General features: G+C 64.3%; 1 protein-coding gene across 1 annotated transcript; it reads right to left on the bottom strand.

The window, feature by feature from the left end:
* Positions 1-4268: 4268 nt before the first annotated feature.
* On the bottom strand, positions 4269-8595 carry SOCS3 (suppressor of cytokine signaling 3). Its single transcript, XM_079797303.1, has 2 exons — positions 8289-8595; positions 4269-7734 (listed from the first exon to the last, which is right to left on the bottom strand). Exon 2 carries the CDS (start codon positions 7638-7640, stop codon positions 6960-6962), a length of 681 nt encoding a protein of 226 aa, XP_079653429.1. The 5' UTR covers positions 7641-7734; positions 8289-8595; the 3' UTR covers positions 4269-6959.
* Between the last annotated feature and the right edge of the window lie 12166 nt (positions 8596-20761).

The raw sequence follows: 20761 nt of genomic DNA, 5'->3' as shown, positions 1-20761 counted from the left end.
GCTGCTAAAATATTCGCTGCTGGTATTAGTGGAGAGAAATGGTGCGTCTGCGCATAAGGCACGTGAGGGAAGTGAATGCAACACGATTATAGTCATTAGCCATTAGCGAACGTTGTAGTTCGTTATTAATAATTATGTAAAGCAGGATATTGTAAAAATTAAGGTATGAAATTTTTATTAAAACGTTTCTTACATACCGTTACTTTGGTCGGGCCGCAAAAATATTCGTTGTGGGCTGCGAGTTTGACCTGTTTGCTGTACATTACAGGTCCTGCTCATGTGTTTCTGTATGAAAAGAAGATTGGAGATTTGGGGGAAGGGAGGCCTAAGAGAGGAAATGAGTTTTCTTGTGAAACGTAAATAACGAACTTGCATCCTGGTGTGTGTGTGTGTGTGTGTGTGTTTGTGTGTGTTTTAAGCCTAGGTGTTCAGCCTCCTTATTGATTTTGAGAGAGAGAGAGAGAGAGAGAGAGAGAGAGAGAGAGAGAGGCCAATGTGAGAGAGAAATATGGATCGGTTGCCTCCCGTGCACACCCAGACGGGGGACTGAACCTGCAGCCTGGGTATGTGCCTGACCCAGAACCAAACCCGCCACCTTTGGGTGCACAGGACCAGGCTCCCACCCACCGAGCCCGGGGGCCAGGGCGGCAGCCTCTCTCTACAGCCGGGCCTGCGCGGTGGCATTCAGGGCTGCAGGGCATTTTTCAGGGCTGCGCGGTGGCATTCAGGGCTGCAGGGCATTTTTCAGGGCTGCAGGGCATTGCAGCGCTGGGAGCCCCGCTGCCTTCAGAGGAGAGCGGGGTGGGGGCCGCAGCCTCCCTGCCCCACGCACAGCCTCGGGCCGCTGTTGCCTAAGGCCGCCCAGCGCTCAGGAGTGGGAAGTCCAGAGTCCTCCCCGCTTCTGGGAACAGCCCCCCCGCCCCCCTCCGGCTTCCACAGGCCGCCCTCCTGACAGCGGCAGGCTCACCCAGGATTTCACAAAGGCCTGGCCTGTTCCCAGCACTGCACAGCTGGGCGGGCTCAGCTCTGGGGTGGAGAGGAGTCCTCCCCCCCCCCCCCCCCCCGTCTTGGAGAGGGAACGGCTGCACTTGTCCCTGCTTGCCGCCGCGAGGGGAGGGCGGTGGAGGGCCTCCCTCCCCGCTGACTTCCCAGCTGCGCTTAGTCAAGGCTCAGGGAGGAAGAGAGGAGGACCCGGCTTGTCTTCCCCGAAGGCCGCCAGCGGGGTCCCGAGTCACGGGGAGCCCCTGAGGGTTGAGCTTCCCGTGCTGTCCTGGGGTCTCTGCTTCCAAAGAGCGGGGGCTGCAACCCGGCAGCAGAGCTTGCAGCGCCTCCGGGGGAGGGGGTGGGGGCGGGGGCGGGGGTCTGCAGGTGTTTCTGTGCGTTCCCAGGACCGGCCCGAGGGGATCCCCGCCACGTTTCATTTCAGGGTCCGTAGCCTGAAGAGCCCTGGATCCTCAGCTAGGACCCCCAGCTCCATAACTGCCCCCCGCCCCCCACCCCTGGAAGACCTGCCTTGTGTTTCAGGCCTCAGTTTCTCCCTCTCTGGCATGGACGGTTCTGACGGAGGGGCGGGTGAGGGGCGGTGCTGATTCGCAGGACTTGCAGGTCTGAACTGGGACAGCTCGGGGCGGACCGGGCCAAGCGGGTCATCCCACCGAGGGTGACACCAACTTGCGGATTAGCGACGCGCGGGCAGTGTGGCTGGAAGAGGCGCCTCCAGCACGTGCAGCAGCCCCCGCGGGTGGACTGAGCCCCCCAGGGTGCACTGAGCCCCCGAGGGGTGCACTGAGCCCCCGCGGGTGGACTGAGCCCCCCAGGGTGCACTGAGCCCCCGAGGGGTGGACTGAGCCCCCGCGGGTGGACTGAGCCCCCGCGGGTGGACTGAGCCCCCGAGGGGTGCACTGAGTCCTCGCGGGTGCACTGAGCCCCCGAGGGTGCACTGAACCCCCCGCGGGTGCACTGAACCCCCGAGGGTGCACTGAGCCCCCGAGGGGTGCACTGAGTCCTCGCGGGTGGACTGAGCCCCCGAGGGTGCACTGAGCCCCCGCGGGTGGACTGAGCCCCCGAGGGTGCACTGAGCCCCCGCGGGTGGACTGACTGTAGTTTAGGGTCTGCCGCTCCCACTGACTCCCACTCACTCAGGCGAGCGGGGCGAGCAGGCCTTGTCGGGTCCACGCGCCATCGCCTGACGCACAGGGTGTGTGCAATCAGTGTTTGCTGAGTGAACAAATGAGGGCGGGAGGGGCTGGGGTCAGGGGGCTCGGGGGCTGCAGGAACAGGAGCTCCGGATAGAGAGTGGGGGTGGGGTGGGGTGGGGTGGGGAGGCCTCTGCTGCCTGGAGGGGCACGGGGCTCCCCTGAGACCAGAAAACTCGACCCCCTCCGGGAAGGAGTCGGTGCTTTCTGAGCAGCGCCCCCTCGGAGGGGTCAGGCCCCCCAGTGACGGGCTCCCTCCCCGCGGAGCCCGCGCGCGCCGGCCCGTCCCCTCCCCTCCCGCCCCCCGCCGGGGAGGTGCGCCGGGCCGCCTCCCGGCCGAGCTTCCTGGCACTCGCTGAGCACAAACAGCGCTCTGCGCCTGCAATCCCGTTGCCATGGCGACCGCGCTCTGCGGGCGGCGCGGGGCGGGGCCTCTGGGCGCGCAGGCTCGCTGGGCGGTATCGGCGGCGGCGGCGGCGGCGCGGGCCCCGGAGCTGCCGCCGCCCGGGCTCGGCGCGGACGTTCCTCGCAGAGCTGCGCCGGGGCTCCCGCGAGTCCGGGAAGCGCCTCTTCCTGGCACCGGCGGCCTGGGAGCGACGCGCCCGCCCGCCCGCCCGCCGGCGGCCGCCCGCACTGGAGTGGGCGGGACGCGGCCCGGGAAGGTGCGCCCCGGACCCGGCTCTTCCCACCGTCGGCCGCGGTGTTCCCGGTGTTCCCGGTCCGCTCCGTGCACGCCGGCCCCCACCCTGCACACTTGTCTCTGCTTCGACTCCCGGCGTGGCTCTGCCTCCCTCCCTCCCTGCCTCCCTCCCTCCCTCGGCCCGTGCGCCGCGGCGCCCCCTCCCGAGCACCCTCCTTGGACCCGCGGGCACACTCCCCCCGCTCCCCGGCGGGGCCTCCTCCCAGCCCCCAGAGCAGCCTTCGGTTTCCCATTCCTGGCCTGGCGCTCCCTCCTCGGGATCCCGCCCCCAGACAGCGCCGGGGAGAGAGGGCCTCTTGGGGTGGGTCTTACAGAGTCCACAGCAGCCAGGGCACAGTGCGGGGCGTGGCGAGCTCCCCCCCCCCCCCCGCCCCATCCAGGGGCCAGGGGACCCCAGCTGTGCTCTTCTTGAGGCCACGGAGGCATTGGTACCTGCAAAGCCACCAGGAATTGTCCCGACGCCCTGCAGGATGCTTCTCAGTAAATCCTGGAACCAGGCGGCACCCCTCCTCTAGCGCCAGGGCAGAGAGCCCCCCATGAAGTCCTTTGGAGGTGGGGGTGTCTGCCCCTGATAGAACTGGGAGACCTTTGCCGCAGGAGAGGAGGAGGAGGAGGAGGAGGGGGAGGGACGTGCTTGGAGGAGCCCCGAGGGGCTATGGGAGGGATTCTTGCTCTGCCTTTGCCACTGGCTTGCTGTGTGACCTGAAGCAAGTTGCTTTCCTTCTCTGGGACTCAGTTTCCTTGTGAGCAAAACCAGAGGGTAGCCCCGTCTGTGGACTGGAAACGGAGGGGACAGAAGAGGAGATGGGAAGAGGCTGGAGTAGTCATCAAGGGAAAGGGGTCAGGGGTCTTCCTTCAGCTAGGGGTCCAGGCCACTCCATGTTGTTAGGGTCCTGTGGCCCTAACCGGACACCCCGGGTGACAGCTGCCTCCTGCCCTGGGAGGGGGCCTCCGTGTGCTCCAGGTTCAGGCACCCTGGAAGGCAGATGGTGGCTGACTGGCAGCCCGGGGCAGGGAAGAGCCTGCCAGAAGTCTCCCAGGCTCTCATCCTCCCGGGAGGCGCTGGGGAGCCAGGCCCACTGGGTCCCCCCACCTGACCTGGTGCCCTGGGAAGGTGATGCTATCGGGCCTGTGTTCCCGGTCGCAGAGGCGGGGGGTCTCTCTCGCGTGGTTCTTACGCACTCTGTCCACTCAGCGGACGGAGTGACGCCTGGCCTGGTCACTTTAGGTTATTTTCCTCAAAAGGTCAGGAAATGGGAAAGAAACACGACGTTGTTTGTTTACTCTCGGTGCCTTTTGGACACTGGGTCCTGGAGCAGCTTGTTGGAGCCTGCCTTTGTTTCGGGCGTTCGCGGCTCAGGGATGGGGACTGGGCCCCTGGCTTGGGGCTGCTAGGCATCCCTCCGTCTGTCGGGTCTGGGGGGTTTGGGGGAGGAGGAAGCAGGGAAGGAAATGCCAGAGAGAAGGGATCTTTTGTTTGTTTTTTGCAGAACCTTAGTGCTGAGACCCGAGTCCTGGCGGTGGGGTGGCACTAACCTCCTGGCGTTCCCCCCAGGGGCAGCCTGGGCAGGGAGACGCTCAGTGCTCGGGAGCCGCGAGGCCGGGGCGTTGGGGAGAATGCTCCAGGGTTCGTGCCTGTGCCTTTCCCACATTCCCGAATGGCGTGCCCTTGGCAGGGTGCTTCACCTCTGTGAACTGAGTGGCTGCCCCCAATGAGTCCACAAATATTTACTGAGCACCGCTCTAGGCATCAGAAGTGACCAGTCCACGTCCCTGCTCCCACGGACACACAGCGGTGCCTGGGAGTGTGGGGGTGAGAACATCAGCCTGGGGGGCGGGGGGGGGGGCTGGGGAGGTTAATCCAGGTGGTCTCCAAGGGCCCCGGGGCCGGGAGTGACTGAAGAACTGACTGGGAGGTCGGGGACCCCATCACTGCTCAGGCTGAGGCTCCAAGGAGCTAGGTGGGCAGCTGGAGGTGTGGGGAGCAGAGCCCCTGGGGAGAGCCCCACCTCCGGTGAACCCAGCTACGCCGAGGTCAGGGGTCATCACCAGGACCCTGTAGTCTGGCTTTCTCGGAAAACCTCCCTGCCAAGGAGCCGAGCGCCTCTAATAGCTTGGAGCCTCTAAAAGCTTTGACCACAGCTCAGCTCGCTCCCTGCAAGCCCTTTGAAGCGCTTGAGCTTCCTTCGAACTCGCTTTGCATATTCTGGTCAGATCTGAATCAGACGAGCAGGAATTACCCTCCCGGTACAGTGCAGGGGCTGCCGGAGCTTGTAAGTGACGTGAAGAGGAGCCGAGGACGCCAGGGCCGCAAGGGGGCAGGGCTGCGGAGGGTGGCGCTCTGGCGCTCCCTCTCCCTCCCCTGGGCACGGAGTGTGGGTGTGTGTGAAAGAGAAAGCAAGGCAGAGAAGGGGGGGGAGGCGGGGAGAAAGGCTCAAGTCATGTTTTTCATTAAAAAATAGTGCTCTTTATTATAAATTACTGAAATGTTTCTTTTCGAATATAAATATAAATATGTGCAAAGTTTGACTTGGATTGATATTTGGTTGAGTTCAAGCATCTCCTAACAGCCTTGAAGGCCTGGGTGGGGGAGGGGAGAGGACTGGAGGTGGAATCTTTATAAAAGACAGAGTGAGGCAGGTTGTAAACATCATCAAAACAAAACCCAAAACAAAACAAAACAAAAACCAAAATAACGAAGAAAAAAAAAAAAAAAGAAAAACCCCAACACACAGTTGCCCCATCCAGACCAATACCCGACACAGAAAACTGTGTTTAGTCCTCCCCCCACCCCCCAAAAAACAATTCCAGGTAATTCCATCGCTGCTACATTCCTGTAAGTTTTCACCTATCAGTGCTATTGTGGAGCAGCCGCCCAGGGGGTCGGGGCGGGGGGGGGGGCAGGTGCCCGGCCTCTGATGGGTGGCTCCACGCAGTTTCCCCGGTCCCCAGGTGAGGGGGGAGCGCTGTGCAGGGCCTGGGGCCGTGGGGGGCCTGGTGGCTGTGCTCGGGCCAGAGCCCAGGCACCAGGAGGCACCTGTGACAGGCTCGGCGGGACAGGGTGGCCATCCACCTCTGCCCCCGCCTCCCGCACTGGCCGGCGGCCTGCCCTCTGAGAACCCCTTGGCCTCGGCCAGGATCGGCTGAGTGTGTGGCTTGTGTGCCAGGCCCTGTCCATGGGACAGGGAGCGTTTAAGGCAAATCTCGGCGCCAGACAAAGGAGGCAGAGTAGAACCCTCCACCTTCTCTGGCCGGGATCAGGGGTCAGAGATGGCTCATCTCCTCCATCCCCGCAGCCCCCAGGTGCTGGAAGGTATAGTGTGAGCGGGGGAAAGAGCTGACCAGCCTGTCCATCCCTCCCCCTCCGAATGCCACTTCCCCCTTAAAACGGGGGAAGGGCCCTGGGCTCCTGAGCACTCAACAGACTCTAGGACCTGTGTTTCCTGGTGGCTGTCCCAAGGGGGAGGGAGCAGAATGGGACCCCCTTCAGGCCACCCCTTGGCCTTCTCTCCGGAGCCTGAGCCGGGGGAGGAGCTCGCAGCCACCCTCCTCACCTGGGCTGGGCGGTGGGAGTGGCCATTTCTCTGGCCAGCCTGTAGCCCTGGGGCCCGGAGGCGCCCTCTCTGGTCCACCCTTTCCCAGGCCTGAGACTTGCTCAGGATTAAAGCCATGTTTAAAACCAAATCAAAGCGCAGACAAGTTCCTTTGGAAAGTTTACAGGTTCCCCGGCAGTGCTCACTAGTTCAGCACACGCGGCAGTGTCCGGGTCCGGAAGGAAGCGGAGAGGAGAGGGTCATCCCTCCACTGCGGTCGCTGAAGTGGTCCCTTCTGGCCGGCGGGCCCGAGCGGGGGAGGGGCGCTCAGGTGGCACTCCCCGTCCCTCCAACACATTCCACGTCCCGCCTGCCCCATTCGGCAGGGGGAGGGCCCGAGGGAGGGGCCGGCCCAACCCCTGGCTCACCCAGGGCGGCGGGGCTCTCTCCACTGGATTCTTGTGCTTGTGCCATGTGCCACGGAGAAGAGGGGGCGCCCGGGCCCCTCGCCCGACCCCTGCCCTCGGCTCTTTAAAGCGGAGCGTCGTACTGGTCGAGGAACTCCCTGATGGGGCCAGGCAGCTGGGTGACTTTCTCATAGGAGTCCAAGTGGCCGTTGACCGTCTTCCGACAGAGATGCTGGAGCGTGGCCACGTTGGAGGAGAGCGGCCGGCTCAGGACCAGCGGGATCTTCTCGCCTCCCGAGTAGATGTAATAGGCTCTCCTGGGGGGGTTCCCGGGGAGCGGCTGGGCGGGCGGCTGTTCGGGCACCTCGGAGGCGGGCTCCGTCGGGGGCGAGGGGAAGGCGGCGGCGCCCGGCGGGGGCGGCATGTAGTGGTGCACCAGCTTGAGCACGCAGTCGAAGCGGGGCACGGGCTGCGTGCTGCGCGGGTCGCTCTGCAGAGAGAAGCTGCCGCCCTCGCACTGGATGCGCAGGTTCTTGGTCCCCGACTGCGTCTTGACGCTGAGCGTGAAGAAGTGGCGCTGGTCCGAGCTGTCGCGGATGAGGAAGGTGCCGGCGGGCTCGGCGCTGAGCAGCAGGTTCGCCTCGCCGCCCGTCACGGCGCTCCAGTAGAAGCCGCTCTCCTGCAGCTTGCGCACGGCGTTCACCACCAGCTGGTACTCGCTCTTGGAGCTGAAGGTCTTGAGGCGCAGGCTGGTGTCCAGGGGGCGGCTCATCCCGGCGGCGGGAAACTTGCTGTGGGTGACCATGGCGCACGGAGCCAGCGTGGATCTGCGCGGCGGCGGCTGCGGCTGCGGCTGCTCGGCGGCCTCCGAACAGCGGCCGCTACTGCATCCCGGGGGGCTGCGGGGAGGAAGGGGAGCGCCGCGTGAGTGCCCGGAACACTCCAGCGCGCCCGGCCCGCCCCGGTGCCTGCGCCTCCCCCCCGAGCGGCCGGGCACCCACGGCCCTGGAGGTCCTCGCCCGGGCCCTCGCTCCGAGCCAGGGACCCCGCGGAGCCCGCCCGGCCGTCGTCGCGCCGGCGGGTGGCGGCACCCAGGCAGCCCCCGAGTTCCACTCGGGCGCGGAAGTTGGGTCCCCGGGAGCGTGGCTGGGGTGGGAAGCAGGAAAGGGCCCCGGGACGCTCTGGGCGCCGCTCAGTCCGCTGGCTCAGGGCGGCAGGGACGAGGAGAGAAACCCGAGGCGCTGCGGGGAGAGGGTGCGCGGGGGGAGGGCGTGAGAAGCCCGAGGCCCCGGCCTGGGTATTCCGGGAACCTGGGATCTCCGACTCCCATCCGCTCCGCCGCCCGCCTCGTCCCCTCCCTGCCGGGAAAGACCCTGGAGAGGGAGGGGAAGCCGGGAAAGCTCCCGGGACCAGCCGGGGCCACCCCCGTCCACCGCGCGCCCCTCCTTCCTACCTGATCCCCAACTGGAGTCTCCGGCCTCGGGGCTGAGCCTCCTACGGTCCCGCAGGTGAGGCGGCGGCCAGCGGGGGCCCGCACTTCGCCCAGATGTTGGCGGCGGCGAAGTCCACAATGGAGCCCTCCTCCCTCGTGCGTCCCTCGGGTTTGGCCCGGGCGTCCGCCTGGCTCCCCGCGCAGCCCGGGGTCGGTCGGGCCGGGGAGAGGTGGGGGCCGTGGCGCGGGCTGCGGGCGGGCGGGCGGGCGGGCGGCGTGCGGGCTGGAGTCGCGCGGTGGCGGCGGCGGCGGCAGCGGCGCGGAGAGTCCGAGTCGAAGCCGCCGCGGAGGCCCCGCTCGGGAGTATATACTCGGCGCCGGCCCCGCCCCCCGCGATTCCTGGAACTGCGTGGCCGGCCTTCTTGTAATGTTTAGTCACTACGCGCAGCAATGAAAGGCCGCGCGGAGGGAGGGGCCGCGCCGAGGGCGGGCCGGGCCGCCGGGGCCGGCAGAGACGCGCGCGGAGACAAAGCGCGACGCTGGCGGCCGGCGGGCACGGCGCCAGCCTCGGCGGCGCGTTCCTGGCAGCGGCCCCTCCCCCCGCGCGCTCCGCCCCCAACTTCTCATTCACACTTTCCCCTCCTCCCTCCTCCCTCCCTCCTCCCTCCCTTCTAAGAAGGCTGGTTTCTGGCAGAGGCGGGGGCGCCGCGCCGGGAGCGCGGGCAGTTCCAGGAGGCTGGGAGGCCCCGGCTCCCCGTCCCTTCTCGGACCTCGCGGAGACGCCCCCTCGCCCCCACCCGGGCCCACCCGAGGTCCCGATCGAGGCCCCGGGAGGCGCGGAAGTTGGGTCTCCAGGGGCTGCAGGGAGGGAACGGGGGACACCCTAAAGTCGGGCCGCGAAACGGAGGCGGGATCTGGGAGTTGGAGGGGGCGCGCGACGGTCACCTGTGGGCACGTCCCCGAGGCAAAGCCCGAGTCCCAGGCTTGGAGGGGACGCCGCTGCGTGGCCGCTGCCGGCCTCGGCCCAGGGCCCACGGCCAGTTTCTCTGCGGACGCCGACAAGGTGCCGCCTCCCACCACCCAGACCGACGGACAGCCGCTTCACCCACGTCGTGGTCTCCAGACCTGCGTGGCGTGGTGTGGGTCGGCGAGGTGCGCTTTCCCGGCGGGACTGGCCCGAGGGCGAGCGAGGGCTGCACCCCGCGTCCGCTAGAGGGCGCCCTGGGGTCTCGGAGGTGGAGTGGAGTTTGGTGCTGCTCCCCCGCAGCCCTGGAGTGGAAACCGCAGGGGGCCGCCCGGAGGCTGGCTCAGGAGCTGGCGCGGGGGACCTCAGCCCGCCCCTCCCCCCCAACACACACACCAGGACAATTCGCATCCCCGTCCGGAATCAGACCTGGAAATAAAAGTCCGGCAGGGGCGACGTTTCAGAAAGCATGGCCCAGCACAGCCTGGAACGTGCCCCCCCCCCCCACCTCTAAGTAGGGGCTCTGATCTCTGGGGGGCGAGGGGGGCAGGGAGACCTGGTGCCATTGAGGTGAACATGCGCGTGGTCCCACTGGCATGGGTGTGGGTGGCTTGGGCATCGCGCCCGCTGTATGAGGGTGGAAGGTTTTGGAATCTGTCCCCCAGCAGGCAGCGGGCGCTGGAGACCCCTGAGCACCAGCGGCGGCACTGCCAGCACCCCCCCCCCCCCCCCCCCGCCCAGGCTGGGCTGTGGTCTCTGGGTCCTGCCCTCTTCCCTGGCGCCACATCTGAGGAGAAGGAGCCGGACAGGACCGAGAGGCACCGACAACACCAGGGCAGCCTGGGAGTCTAGAACGGGGGCCTGGCCCTTTTGCTTCTGGGGAGCCCATAGGACCCCACAGCCTTTGCCACTGTGCCATCACCTGTTCCCCCCCCCCCCCCACATGTTGGGGGACTATGAGATCTGGGCAGGACAGCACGCAGGCTCCCTGAGACACTGCTTTGCTTTAACCTTTCCCCATCAGACGTCTGAGATGAACAAACCCCACAAGGTCAGAGCACGCTAGGCGTGGAAGCCAATCGTCCAGCTCGCCCTCGGGGCCTAGCGGAGCGCAGCAGCAAGGAGTGCTCGTGTTATTACGTGTGCAGAGGGGAGCTGGGTTATTCAGCACGCTTCACAAAAGGCGGTCTATGCAGCAGGCATGGTGCAGGGCACTGAACGACCAAGACGACTGAGACCCGGTCTTTGCCCTCAAGATGCGCACGGGCTGGTGGAACAGATTGTCCGTCTCCCTGGAACCAGGAGTCCGTTCTCCTCCGCCATTGATCCTTCGGAGGCTGCGCCATGAGCATCACTTCTGTGCGGAGCCTCATGGGGGACGAGGAAGACTCGCAAGGAATAGCCCTTGAGTTAATGGCTGAGAAAGTGCTGTGTAAATTACAATGCTCTGACACCAGGCAGGTTCACTCATCCATCCCACAAACCCCGCTGAGTGCCTGCTTCTGCCGGGCACGGGCCAGAGTGCTGGGAAGACGGACGGCGTGCGGGGTGAATCCTGTGGAGAGAGGCGCGAGGTGAGAGACGTGGGATTCCCGGCCCCCTCCCGCTACCCCCACGTGCTGAGTGCCCTGAGGAAGGGCTGGGGGTGATGATGACGCTGTGAGACGGTGGTGGTTCATTTGGGGAGCGGAAGGAGGAGGCGATTGAAGGCGGGCGTGATAGAAAGAAACAGCCTGGAGCTCTGGGAATTCCCGTCTAGGTGGAGAGACCTCTGGGACGGGTGGATCCTGTGGACAGCTGTGTGGGACCCAGGCGAGCCCAGGCTCTGGGGAGGCCCGGCGGCAAGGGCTGCAGGCTGGCAGGGAGCTCGGCGGGGGCCCCGGGTACAGGGCTGATGGGAGAGCAGCGAGGAGGGCAGCAGGCACGCCCAGGACCCTGACGGGGGGTTGGGGGGCCGTCCTGGCTGGAGGAAGTCAGGACAAGCAGCAGGGAGGGGGCCTGGGCCCCCTGTGTGCCGACTCAGGAGACTGGACTGCTGGCCCCGCTCTGCCGCCCAGTTGCTGGGTGACATTGGGCAACTTACTCGCCCAGCTGTGCCTGGCTGTCCTTGCTGGTAAAATGGGCCGATGGCAGTGCCTACCCCATCCAGCAGTTGTGAGGACTAAATGAACGAATGCATGCACAATGCTTAGAAGAAAAGAAAAGAAAAGAAAAGAAGCGCTCAGGAGAGCGTCTTGCACGTGTGAAGTGCTCCATGCATGGCAGCCATCGTATTTCCAAAGCCCGGGAGCCTTTGTGGAGAGAGCCGCGGGGGCTGCCAGGGGGTGGTGTGGCCCTGAGCGGCGCTCTGTGGTGTGGCCCTGAGCTGCACGTCTCCGACGTCTCCGACGGAGCGTCCTTGCCCACGAGCTGTCATCTTGTGTCCAGCGGCCACCGAGCGTCCCTCCGGCTGCCGGATCGCTCCAGGGGTTCCCGTCGCCTTTGGGGTGGTCCCGGCCTCTCAGCGCGTGTGTGGCCGCGGCTCCGCTCCATCTCCGCCCCGCCAGCTGCCTCTGCCCCCCCCCCCCCCCCCACACACACCTCACGCTGCAGCTCCAGGGAGCTCCCCGCTGACTCCAGAGGGCCCGGACCGGGGTCTGTGCGTGTTGGTTCCCTCCGGGTGGACCGAAGTCCCGCACTTTGGCTGGTTTCTGTTTCCTTGCGACACTTGGCGCTGGAGACCCTAACCCCAGGGGCTCTTCCACGTGGACTAACGGCTCTGCTGCCGCTGTCTGGCGGGAACCTGGAGCGCACCGACGGTGTCCGATGTTTCCTCTGGGAGCCAGAGCGTGGGCCCTGCAGCCCCGGAGTCTCGGAGGCGGGGTGGTGGGCTCCCGCCGCCTCCCGCTGTCGGGTACCACCAGCCCTGCCTCGCAGAGCTTTCTCCCTGAGGCTGGGAGCGCGGAGCGGGTGGGCGTGGGTGGGTGGACTGGTGGGGATCAGTAGGCCCGCTAATCCAGAGACAAAGGGGGTGAGGACTCGCTGTGGCTGGGAGAGTGGGGGAGGAGCCGCCATCCAACACAAGACACACTCCTGGGGCCCCGCTTCCAGGCAAGAGAGGCGCCCGCCCAGAGCAGGTCGCCGGGCCTCTCCCCGCCCGGCCTGCTGGGGGCTCGGCGGGAGGAGCGCGGTCCGGTCCGGGTGGCCCCTGGCCCTGCCCTGCTGCTCCCGAAGCAGGGACGCAGGAGGCCCCCGCCTGTTCCTCATCTCTCCCCGTGAGAATGTCTATGAAGTCAGAATCCCATTTCCAGTCAGAGGCGCTTGGTCATACAGATAATATTCATTCACGCCGAGGGGAAGTACACGCGGTTTCAGCTGCCTGCGGGGCGCCACTTACTCATGGGCGTGTGACGGCCCGGGAGCTCTTCCCCAAACCTCGGCGATGGGAACCCGGGTCCCTCGGGCTGGTCCCGGGAAGCCCTGGCACCGCTGGGCGAGCTCAAGGTCCCTACCTGCCTGGACCCTCTCTGTCCTCCGGCCGGCCCCGGGGGCGGGCACCAAGGTGGCCATTGTTTGGTGGCTGCCTTTGCGGCCACGGGGGTTGGGACACTGGCCTCAGACCACAGAGTTGCTCAAGGCCAAGGCCAAGGCCCCGGGCGGACTGTCTTTGGCACCAGGAGGGAGCCTGGGTCGGCCGGCCGGTGGCCTGACCTTACACGTCTCTCAGTGACTGTGCCGCTCGTCGGGGAGGCCGGAGATGCTTTCCCGGGGGGATGGTGCTTCGAGGGGAGGTGCTGGGAGCAAGGAAGCCTCCTTCCCCGGCCCCCCTTTCTCCAGATCCACAAGGAGGTGATGCTGGGGGGCCTGCCCCTCACGGGACCTCCAGGAAGCCCTGCCCCCTCTCCCCCGTGGCCGCGGGCAGCTCCCTGGGCAGCTGGGCCCTGCAGCATCTCAGCCTCTGCTCTGAGGCCCCCCCACCGGGCCGGAGGGTGGGGACCCCTGGTCGCAGCCGCTGTGGCAGAGGTGACCTTTGTGCTTGTGGGTAGAGGTCACACAGCAGGGCGGCCCTATTCTCTCTCTTTCCTGCTAATCTGGTGGGCGGGCGGCGGGCAAGGCCGGGACAATGGCCCTGCGGGAAGGGAAGCGCCGGTCCGAGGGCCCAGAGCTAATGAAAAGGTTTGTGGCTGGAAGGCTGAGCCGGAGTTCTTTCCAGCCTTGACATTCCAGACCCGGCCTCTGGCATTTCCCAGAAAAAGCGCCGAGGGAGGGGAGAGACACTGCGCCCGCCGCCGGCCGCCCACCCGCTCGCTCGGCCGCCTGCTTCCTGCCCGTGGGGTTGGGCTGGGCCCGAGCTCCCGGCCGGTCCTGGGGGCCCATTCTTCCACCCACAGAGGGTCTGGGGGTGCGGGACTTCAGGAGGGTGCAGAGGGGAGGGGGTTTCTTCCCACCAGCGCTGTGGCTCTAGGAGGAGTTCACATCTGGTCCAAGTTTTGAGTTGGGGCGGGGGGGGGGGGGCGGTAGAGAAAGAGGGAGTTGCCTCCAGTCCGCTATCTCCCCTGACCCTGAACCACCCAGCGCTGCTCTGCCCGGGCGGGGTAGGAGTCTCCATGGGCCGCAGTGGTGCTGTGCCCGCCGGCGCCTTCGCCTGCGCCCGGAACAGACACCAGGGCAGCGGGCAGTTCTGGGAAGCGAGGCTGTGGTGAACCATCTGGGCTGCCATGCGAAGGAGGCCTGGCCCGGTGCCCGGAGCTGAAGTGGCAGTGCCCGAGCCGGAGAGCCCGGGAGGGGCTGGCAGTGTGGCTGGCTCCTGGGAGGCCGCCCTGGGCCCGGGTGCCTCTGGAGAGCCGGGGCTGGGGCGGGGGGCGGGGGGGGCAGGCGGTGCAGTAAGCCAGGCGGCGGCCCGCTGGACCAGGGTGGCCGGGAGCCCCTGACGCCGGGGTCTCCTAGGACGTCCCCGGCTCCCCCCGTCGTGAGGCGCACACTTCGTCACACACCCATCTGGGCAAGGCAGAGACGTGGGTCAGAAGGAGTGGGAGGTGGGGTCGCCATCAGGGACAGAGGAAGATTCCCGGGGTGACATTGGGGGGCCTCGCCCGTGCCCCCCTCCCCACCAGCGCAGCTCGGACTTCCTAAGCACCCTGCAGTGCGGGGGCGCCCAGGTCCTGGGGGAGGTGGTCCTGGGGGAGGTGGACCCGCCCGTCATTTTTCTGTTTTTGCGCGCTCAGCTCCTTCCTTCCTTCCTTCCTTCCTTCCTTCCTTCCTTCCTTCCTTCCTTCCTTCCTTCCTTCCTTCCTTCCTGAGGGGCTTATTGAGCACCTACTGTGTGTCAGAGACAGAGCTGGTGTCTGCAGTTGATCAGTCTGGGAGCTCATGCAGCTTTCGATTGTTTCCTGGACAGGAGTTGACCACAAGCGCTGTCAGGATTCGTTCCTTTCGACTGCGCTAGGAACTTCGAAGGAGAAGCCTTCGGGCCTGTGGGATCCTAACCCTGAGACCCAATCTACGGGGAGGCATCCCTGGGGATTGATTCCCGGAGGAGGCGGTGCGCACTGGCTGATGGGAAGCTGAGGCGTGGAGAGGTCCCCTCCTCTCCCCAGGTCTCCCAGCGTGTAGGTGCCAGGAGTGAGCAGAGATGGGGCCTGCATGCCTCCAGCCCCAGGTGCCCGCTCCGCCACCACGGGTCCTTTCTGCTGGTCACTCCTGCCTCCCTCTCCCTCCTGCTCCCTGGAGGCCTCAGCCCCCTGCTTCCCAGTTCAACCTGAGGGGCTACGAGCTGGGAAGATGAGGATATTTTACTCCCTTCCACCCGCGGGAGGTGGGTCAGGCACATTCTCTGAACAGGCAATGGGGTCCCGCAGTTCAACATTCAAGAGGTACAAACCGGTGAACGGTGGTCTCCCATTATTAACGCCCCCTCCCCGTGGTACCTGGGACATGTCTCTACAGACCAAAAGATGTGTGCAAAGTGGGCAGCCACAGGCTAAATACACACCAAAGACACATTGGTGGGCCTGTGCAGAGTTTTTATTTATTATTATTATTATTATTATTATTATTATTTTAAAAATATTTTTATTGATTTCAGAGAGGAAGGGAGAGGGAGAGAAGAGAGAAACATCAATGAGAGAGAATCATTGATCGGCTGCTTCCTGCACGCTCCCCATTGGGGATCGAGCCTGCAACCCAGGCATGTGCCCTGACCAGGAATGGAATTGTGACCTCCTGGTTCATAGGTCAATGCTGAACCACTGAGCCACACCGGCTGGGCTGTGCAGAATTTTTAAAAAAGTGTGAGACATTTGAAAATCTGCAAAGTTCACATTTCCATCTGAACTGGGGGCTTCCTTTGGAAAAATCAGATGACTTGGCGTCGGTGGCCTGCAGTCTGGCAGGTCTCCGTCGGCCTCGAGATGGGACTTAGGCTCTAGAGTTCATCACAGTCGCCCTCCCATACCCCCCCCCGCCCCCCCCGCCCCACTGCTCTCCCCTCCCTTCCAGGAGCTCCTGCGATCTGGCCTCCCACCTCCCCTTGTCTAGGCAGGAAGGGCAACTGACTTCAGGGGATCTGTCTCCTCAACTCCAGGAAACTGGAAATTAATCAAGCACAGGCCTGGGCGTCCCGAGCTTCTCCCACATGCCAGGGCCGGTCTGCGTGGGCTTCGCCTCCAGCAAGACATGTTCTGCTCCGGGCACGGCCCATGCAGACCGGGGTCACACTTAGCCTCTAGCTTCCACTCACCCCCAGCCCCTGGCCTGGCCACCCGAGCGAGCCCCAGGGAGCCGGGATTCCCTGGGACTCAGTGGCCACCGGCCTGCCTCCCCACGCCCGGCCGCTGGATCCGAGGAGGCAGCACCTCGCCGGGCCGCCTGGCAGCCTGCCAGGCCACAAGAGGCCGAGCTGCCCTGGAAACGAGAGCTGCGCGCACCTCCCCGCGATGGAGGCAGCCCAGATGCTCGGCCCAGGACGCACTTCCAGAAAGTCGGGCTCTGGCTTCTTGTTAATGAAATGCCAGCTGCGCCCGCCTGGGCCTCTCTGTGGCCGGCCGGGGAGCTCTTGTGCAATAGGGGTTTTGTTTTGCAGATGACAAGGTTTTCCACCCTGAAAAGATGGGGTGATAAATGCGAGAAGCTTGCGGGGGGGGGGGGGGGGAGGCACCCCTCAGGGGAGGTCGTTGGTTTGAGCTTCAGTGTTTGGCAAATTTGTTCTTTGCAACCTTCTGCTCCTAACCCTAACCCTCCCCGCCGCTCCCGCTGACTCAGGCCCCGCCCCTCAGGCCCGGAGCCAGAAGACCTCCGTGGTAGGCCACTCCGGGGAAGGCTGTTTTCCAAAGCAGAGGATGGCAAATGATGGTGCTCCAGCTGGTGCCCTGTCTTTGTAAATAAAGTTTTATTGGCAACACAGCCACATTTATTGGTATTGCTTGCAGCTGCTTTGGCTCCAGAGTTGAGTAATTACCGTCTGGCCATTTACCATGAAGTGTAAAATATTTACTATTGGGCCTTTTACTTCGTTATTTTTACTGTTAATCCTCACCCGAGGATATGATGTTTTTCCATTGACTTTTAGGGAGAGTGGAAGAGAGAGGGAAAGACAGAGAGAGACATCGATGTGAGAGAAACATGTCGATTGGTTGCCTCCAGCACGAGCCCTGACCAGGGCCTGGGCCCAGGAGGAGCCTGCAACTGAGGTCATGCCCTTGACCGGAATCGAACCTGGGACCCTTTGGTCTGCAGGCCGACGCTCTATCCACTGAACCACACTGACCAGGGCTCTTGGGCCTTTTGAGGAAACGTTTGCCAAGCCCTGCTCTGAGGGGACAGAGCCTGCCGCATGCCAGGGAGGCTGGCGTCCGGTCTTAGTTTTAGGGACAGGGTGTCAGGGACTGTAAGCGATCAGAGTAACAGCTCAGCAGAGAGACTACATCCCGGGAGAAGGAGGCAGGAAAAGGGTCCGTGGCCTGAAGGGAGGCCTAGGGCCCAGGCGAGCCGGTCCCGGAAGGCAGGTCCAGTTTTACAGACGGATCGGTGCAGCAGGTCAAGGTCAGGAAACCTCCGGGTGGCCAAGCCCCCCTACTGTCCCCACCCTGGGTGGAAAGGCACGAACCGGTGGTTCCCGGTGCAGCGGGAGGCTCTGGAGTTGACCAGCTCCTGCCCGGGGTGCGTCGGTGAAGCCAGCGCCTGTGGAGCCCACCCTGGTGCCAGGGCCCCATCGGGGCGCTCAGAGCTCAGGAGGCTCTCCGGGCTCACGTGGGGTGGGTGGGGCGGAGACCAACCACAGGGCCATCAACCAGGGCATAGGACCAGCTCACTGAGCGTGGGGCCGAGAGAAAGCCTCGCCATGGGCCGGGAAGGCTTTTTAGGGGAGGTCAGAGCACCGAGGTGAGAGGAACGGGGGAGACCCTGTAAGCAGAGGGAACAGCTAACACAGGATCCTAAGGCAGCAATGCGTGTGGGGAACCTAAGGGGTTGAAAAAAAGGTCAGGCTGCCCGGCTGGCCTGGCTCAGTGGTTGAGCATCGACCTATGAACCAGGAGGTCACGGTTCGATTCCCGGTTAGGGCACCTGCCTGGGTTGCAGGCTCGCTCCCCAGTGAGGGGCGTGCAGGAGGCAGCTGATCCATGATTCTCTCTCATCATGGATGTTCCTCTCTCTCTCCCCCTCTCTGAAATCAATACAAATTATTTAAAATAAAAAGGCCCGCTGGTGAGACCAGGTGGGAGAATGGGGGGAGAGGCGGGCAGCGGCCGAAGCTGCTTGCAGCCCAGCCTGAGTCCCGGGGTCCCTGCGAAACAGAGCGCGCTCCCCTGAACCAGCAGATCATCCCCCGAGTCCCAGGGGCGCAGGAAAGTCTCCCATCTTCGCCGAGGCAGGCGGTGGGCTGGTCCGCCTCTTCCGCCCTCTCGAGTTTGCTGACAGCCCTTCGTTGGGGGGAGACCCTGGCTAGGGGAGCAGGCCCTGCCCTTGGCACGGGCGGGGTCTTCAGTTCAGGGAGTGAGGCCCGGACAGTGAGGCCCAGGCCTCGGCTCCGGATTTCCTGCCAGCGAGAGCAGCCGGCTCTGGGGGCAGCAGCCCCCACTTCCTGACGTCAACTCTCCTTCAGTGAATGGGCTTCCTTTTCCGGCCGGGAAGACAGGAGCTCTGTCATCCGGGCATCGGCCTTGTCACTCTAACCCTGGCACCTCCTGTGTGGGAAGACGCGAGAGCACTAACGAGAAGGCAGGCCGTGGGTGAGGGGGGCTCCGCCGATGGCTTCCGAGCGCCAGGGTTTCTCCGAGGGCAGGTGCCTTCCCCAGGTCGTCACGGTGTGACTCGAGACCCCCCGCAGCAGCAGGGGTGTCTGCCCAGGCTGCCCGCCCACCCACCCTCCAGGCTGCTCAGGGGGCTCCCTGACTGGCGTGGGGGGCACCCGCCTTCTGTGACAGCCCTTAGCTGCTCTACGGATTCCCACCAAGGCCCGGGGATACCTCCCGAAGGAGTGAGTGTTTGCAAATGTAACGTCCTCTTATAAATGCAACCCTTTGCAACATGGCTCCATCTCTGAAAACCATCATTGAAAACGTTGCGATCGCCACATGTGCGTGTTCTGGGGCACAGTTGCGGTTGCTTCACTCCGGTTGCAGCTGGTTTCACGCCCGCGTCAGGGCCAGAGGCTCTGAGAGTGTGTCCCTCCACAGGCACTGCGTCATACACCCCGGTGAACACGGTCCCGCAGGCAAGCCTCCCACACACAATGCTGTCCGCCTCACGGAGGGCAACGGCACTTTATTTGAGGTCTTGGAGACGCCCCGGGGGTCAGCACGTGATTGTTTGTCTCACTTAATACCTCACCCAGCACTGGCCGGTTTGGCTCAGTGGATAGAGCATCAGCCTGCGGACTGAAAGGTCCCAGGTTCGATTCCAGTCAAGGGCACATGCCTGGGTTGCAGGCTCGATCCCCAGTGGGGGACTTGCAGGAGGCAGCCGATCCATAATTCTCTCTCATCATTGATGTTTCTATCTCTCTCTCCCTCTTTCTTCCTCTCTGAAATCAATAAAAATATATTTAAAAAAAAATCCTCACCCGAGGATATTTTTTCATTGATTTTTAGGGAGAGTGGGAGAGAGAGGGAAAAACAGAGAGAAACATCCATGTGAGAGAAACACATCGATTGGTTCCCTCCTGCACGAGCCCTGACCAGGGCCCGGGCCAGGGAGGAGCCTGAAACCGAAGTACATGCGGTGCCCTTGACCGGAATCGAACCCGGGACCCTCGGGTCTGCAGGCCACTGCGCCAAACCAGCTAGGGAGCCCTGTTCAGGACGGCTAGGGGCCACCGGGTGCTCACACTGAGCTTCATGGCGCGGCCAACCAGCACCTCGACTGTGCGTCTCCCGTGCCGGGCGCCGTGCACACGTGGAACCGCGAAAGGGATGGTCTCATTCTGGTTCCTGGAAGTTCGGAAGTTCGGTGATTCACCACTTCAGGCTGGGAAGAGCTGAATCAAATTCCGCCTTGTATTTGTTTGCAAAGCTATCTGATCTGAATGGGAAAATCAAAACCAATCAAGTACTCGACATGGCAAACAATTTGGAAATTCTTGAATAGCACCAAATAACCAATGTTAACTTTTTCTTTTTCTTCAGTCTGTCTGTACGCACTCTCTTTCAATTTTTAACAAAACGAGGTAAGCGCCATCCTACTCTTTGGTGAATTGATGTTTACTCTTAATGTCAAAACACATTCTTAGCAGCCCATCTTCAAGAGCATTTTTTGAATGGATGCGTGGTTCTCCAGCGTGGGGAGTACCCGTGTTTGTGTAACCCCCGCCCCGCGGTGGATGGCGTCCCGATTGGTGACGTCACGCACCAACGCCGAGCTGAGCGTTTCTGTAGGGAACGTGTCACTGACTCGCTTGGAACCCTTTGGTGGAAGCGGAATTCGGGGAGTTTTTTATCCCGTGTGTCCACGTCCTTTTAGCCTCACAACCACCCCGCCCCCCGGAATCAGTAGGGAATGAGGATCTCCTGCAGCGTCTCCAGGTTCGGGGGCCCAGCCCACGCGGGTGCGCCCCGGAGCCACAGGGAACCCATCCGCGCTCCCTCTCCCGCCTCCGAATCCTGCAACGTTTTCCTTTTTAAAAACGAGCCAAACGGTGTTTCTGGCTGCAGGGAGGCGCTCCTGTCCGGCCACAGCCCCGTCCCTCCCGGGGGGCCGGTGACCGCGGGAGCCTTCGTGGCCTGCACACAGTGGGGCTGCAGCCCAGGGACCCGCAGGTGCCCGCGGGCTCGGCGCCCGGCAGGGCTTTTCCGTGCTCGGCGCGCGGAGTGAGTCAGCGGGAACCCAGTTTCGCCCGAGTCGCAGCCGAACCGGGCCGCGGGGTCCGAAAGGCAGTGTCCCCGCGTATCGACGCCGAGCCGGGGGTGCCGGCGGCGGCGGCTCGGGGCGTGCAGCCCACCGGCGCCCACCAGCCGCCGGCCGCGGGGGCGGGGCCTCCTCCCGCCGCTGCCCGTGCGCGCGCCGCCCCGTGTCCGCGCGCCGCTGTCAATAAAGTTTTTTCGCGCCGGAAGCGGAA

The sequence above is a fragment of the Cnephaeus nilssonii genome, assembly GCF_951640355.1.
Source record: "Cnephaeus nilssonii genome assembly, chromosome: 19".
NCBI classification, from domain to species: domain Eukaryota; kingdom Metazoa; phylum Chordata; class Mammalia; order Chiroptera; family Vespertilionidae; genus Cnephaeus; species Cnephaeus nilssonii.
This window is presented reverse-complemented; position numbering and strand designations above follow the sequence as displayed.

Coding starts and splice junctions, on each gene's coding strand:
- SOCS3 (XM_079797303.1), bottom strand. CDS start 7,640: ATGGTCACCCACAGCAAGTTTCCCGCCGCCGGGATGAGCCGCCCCCTG.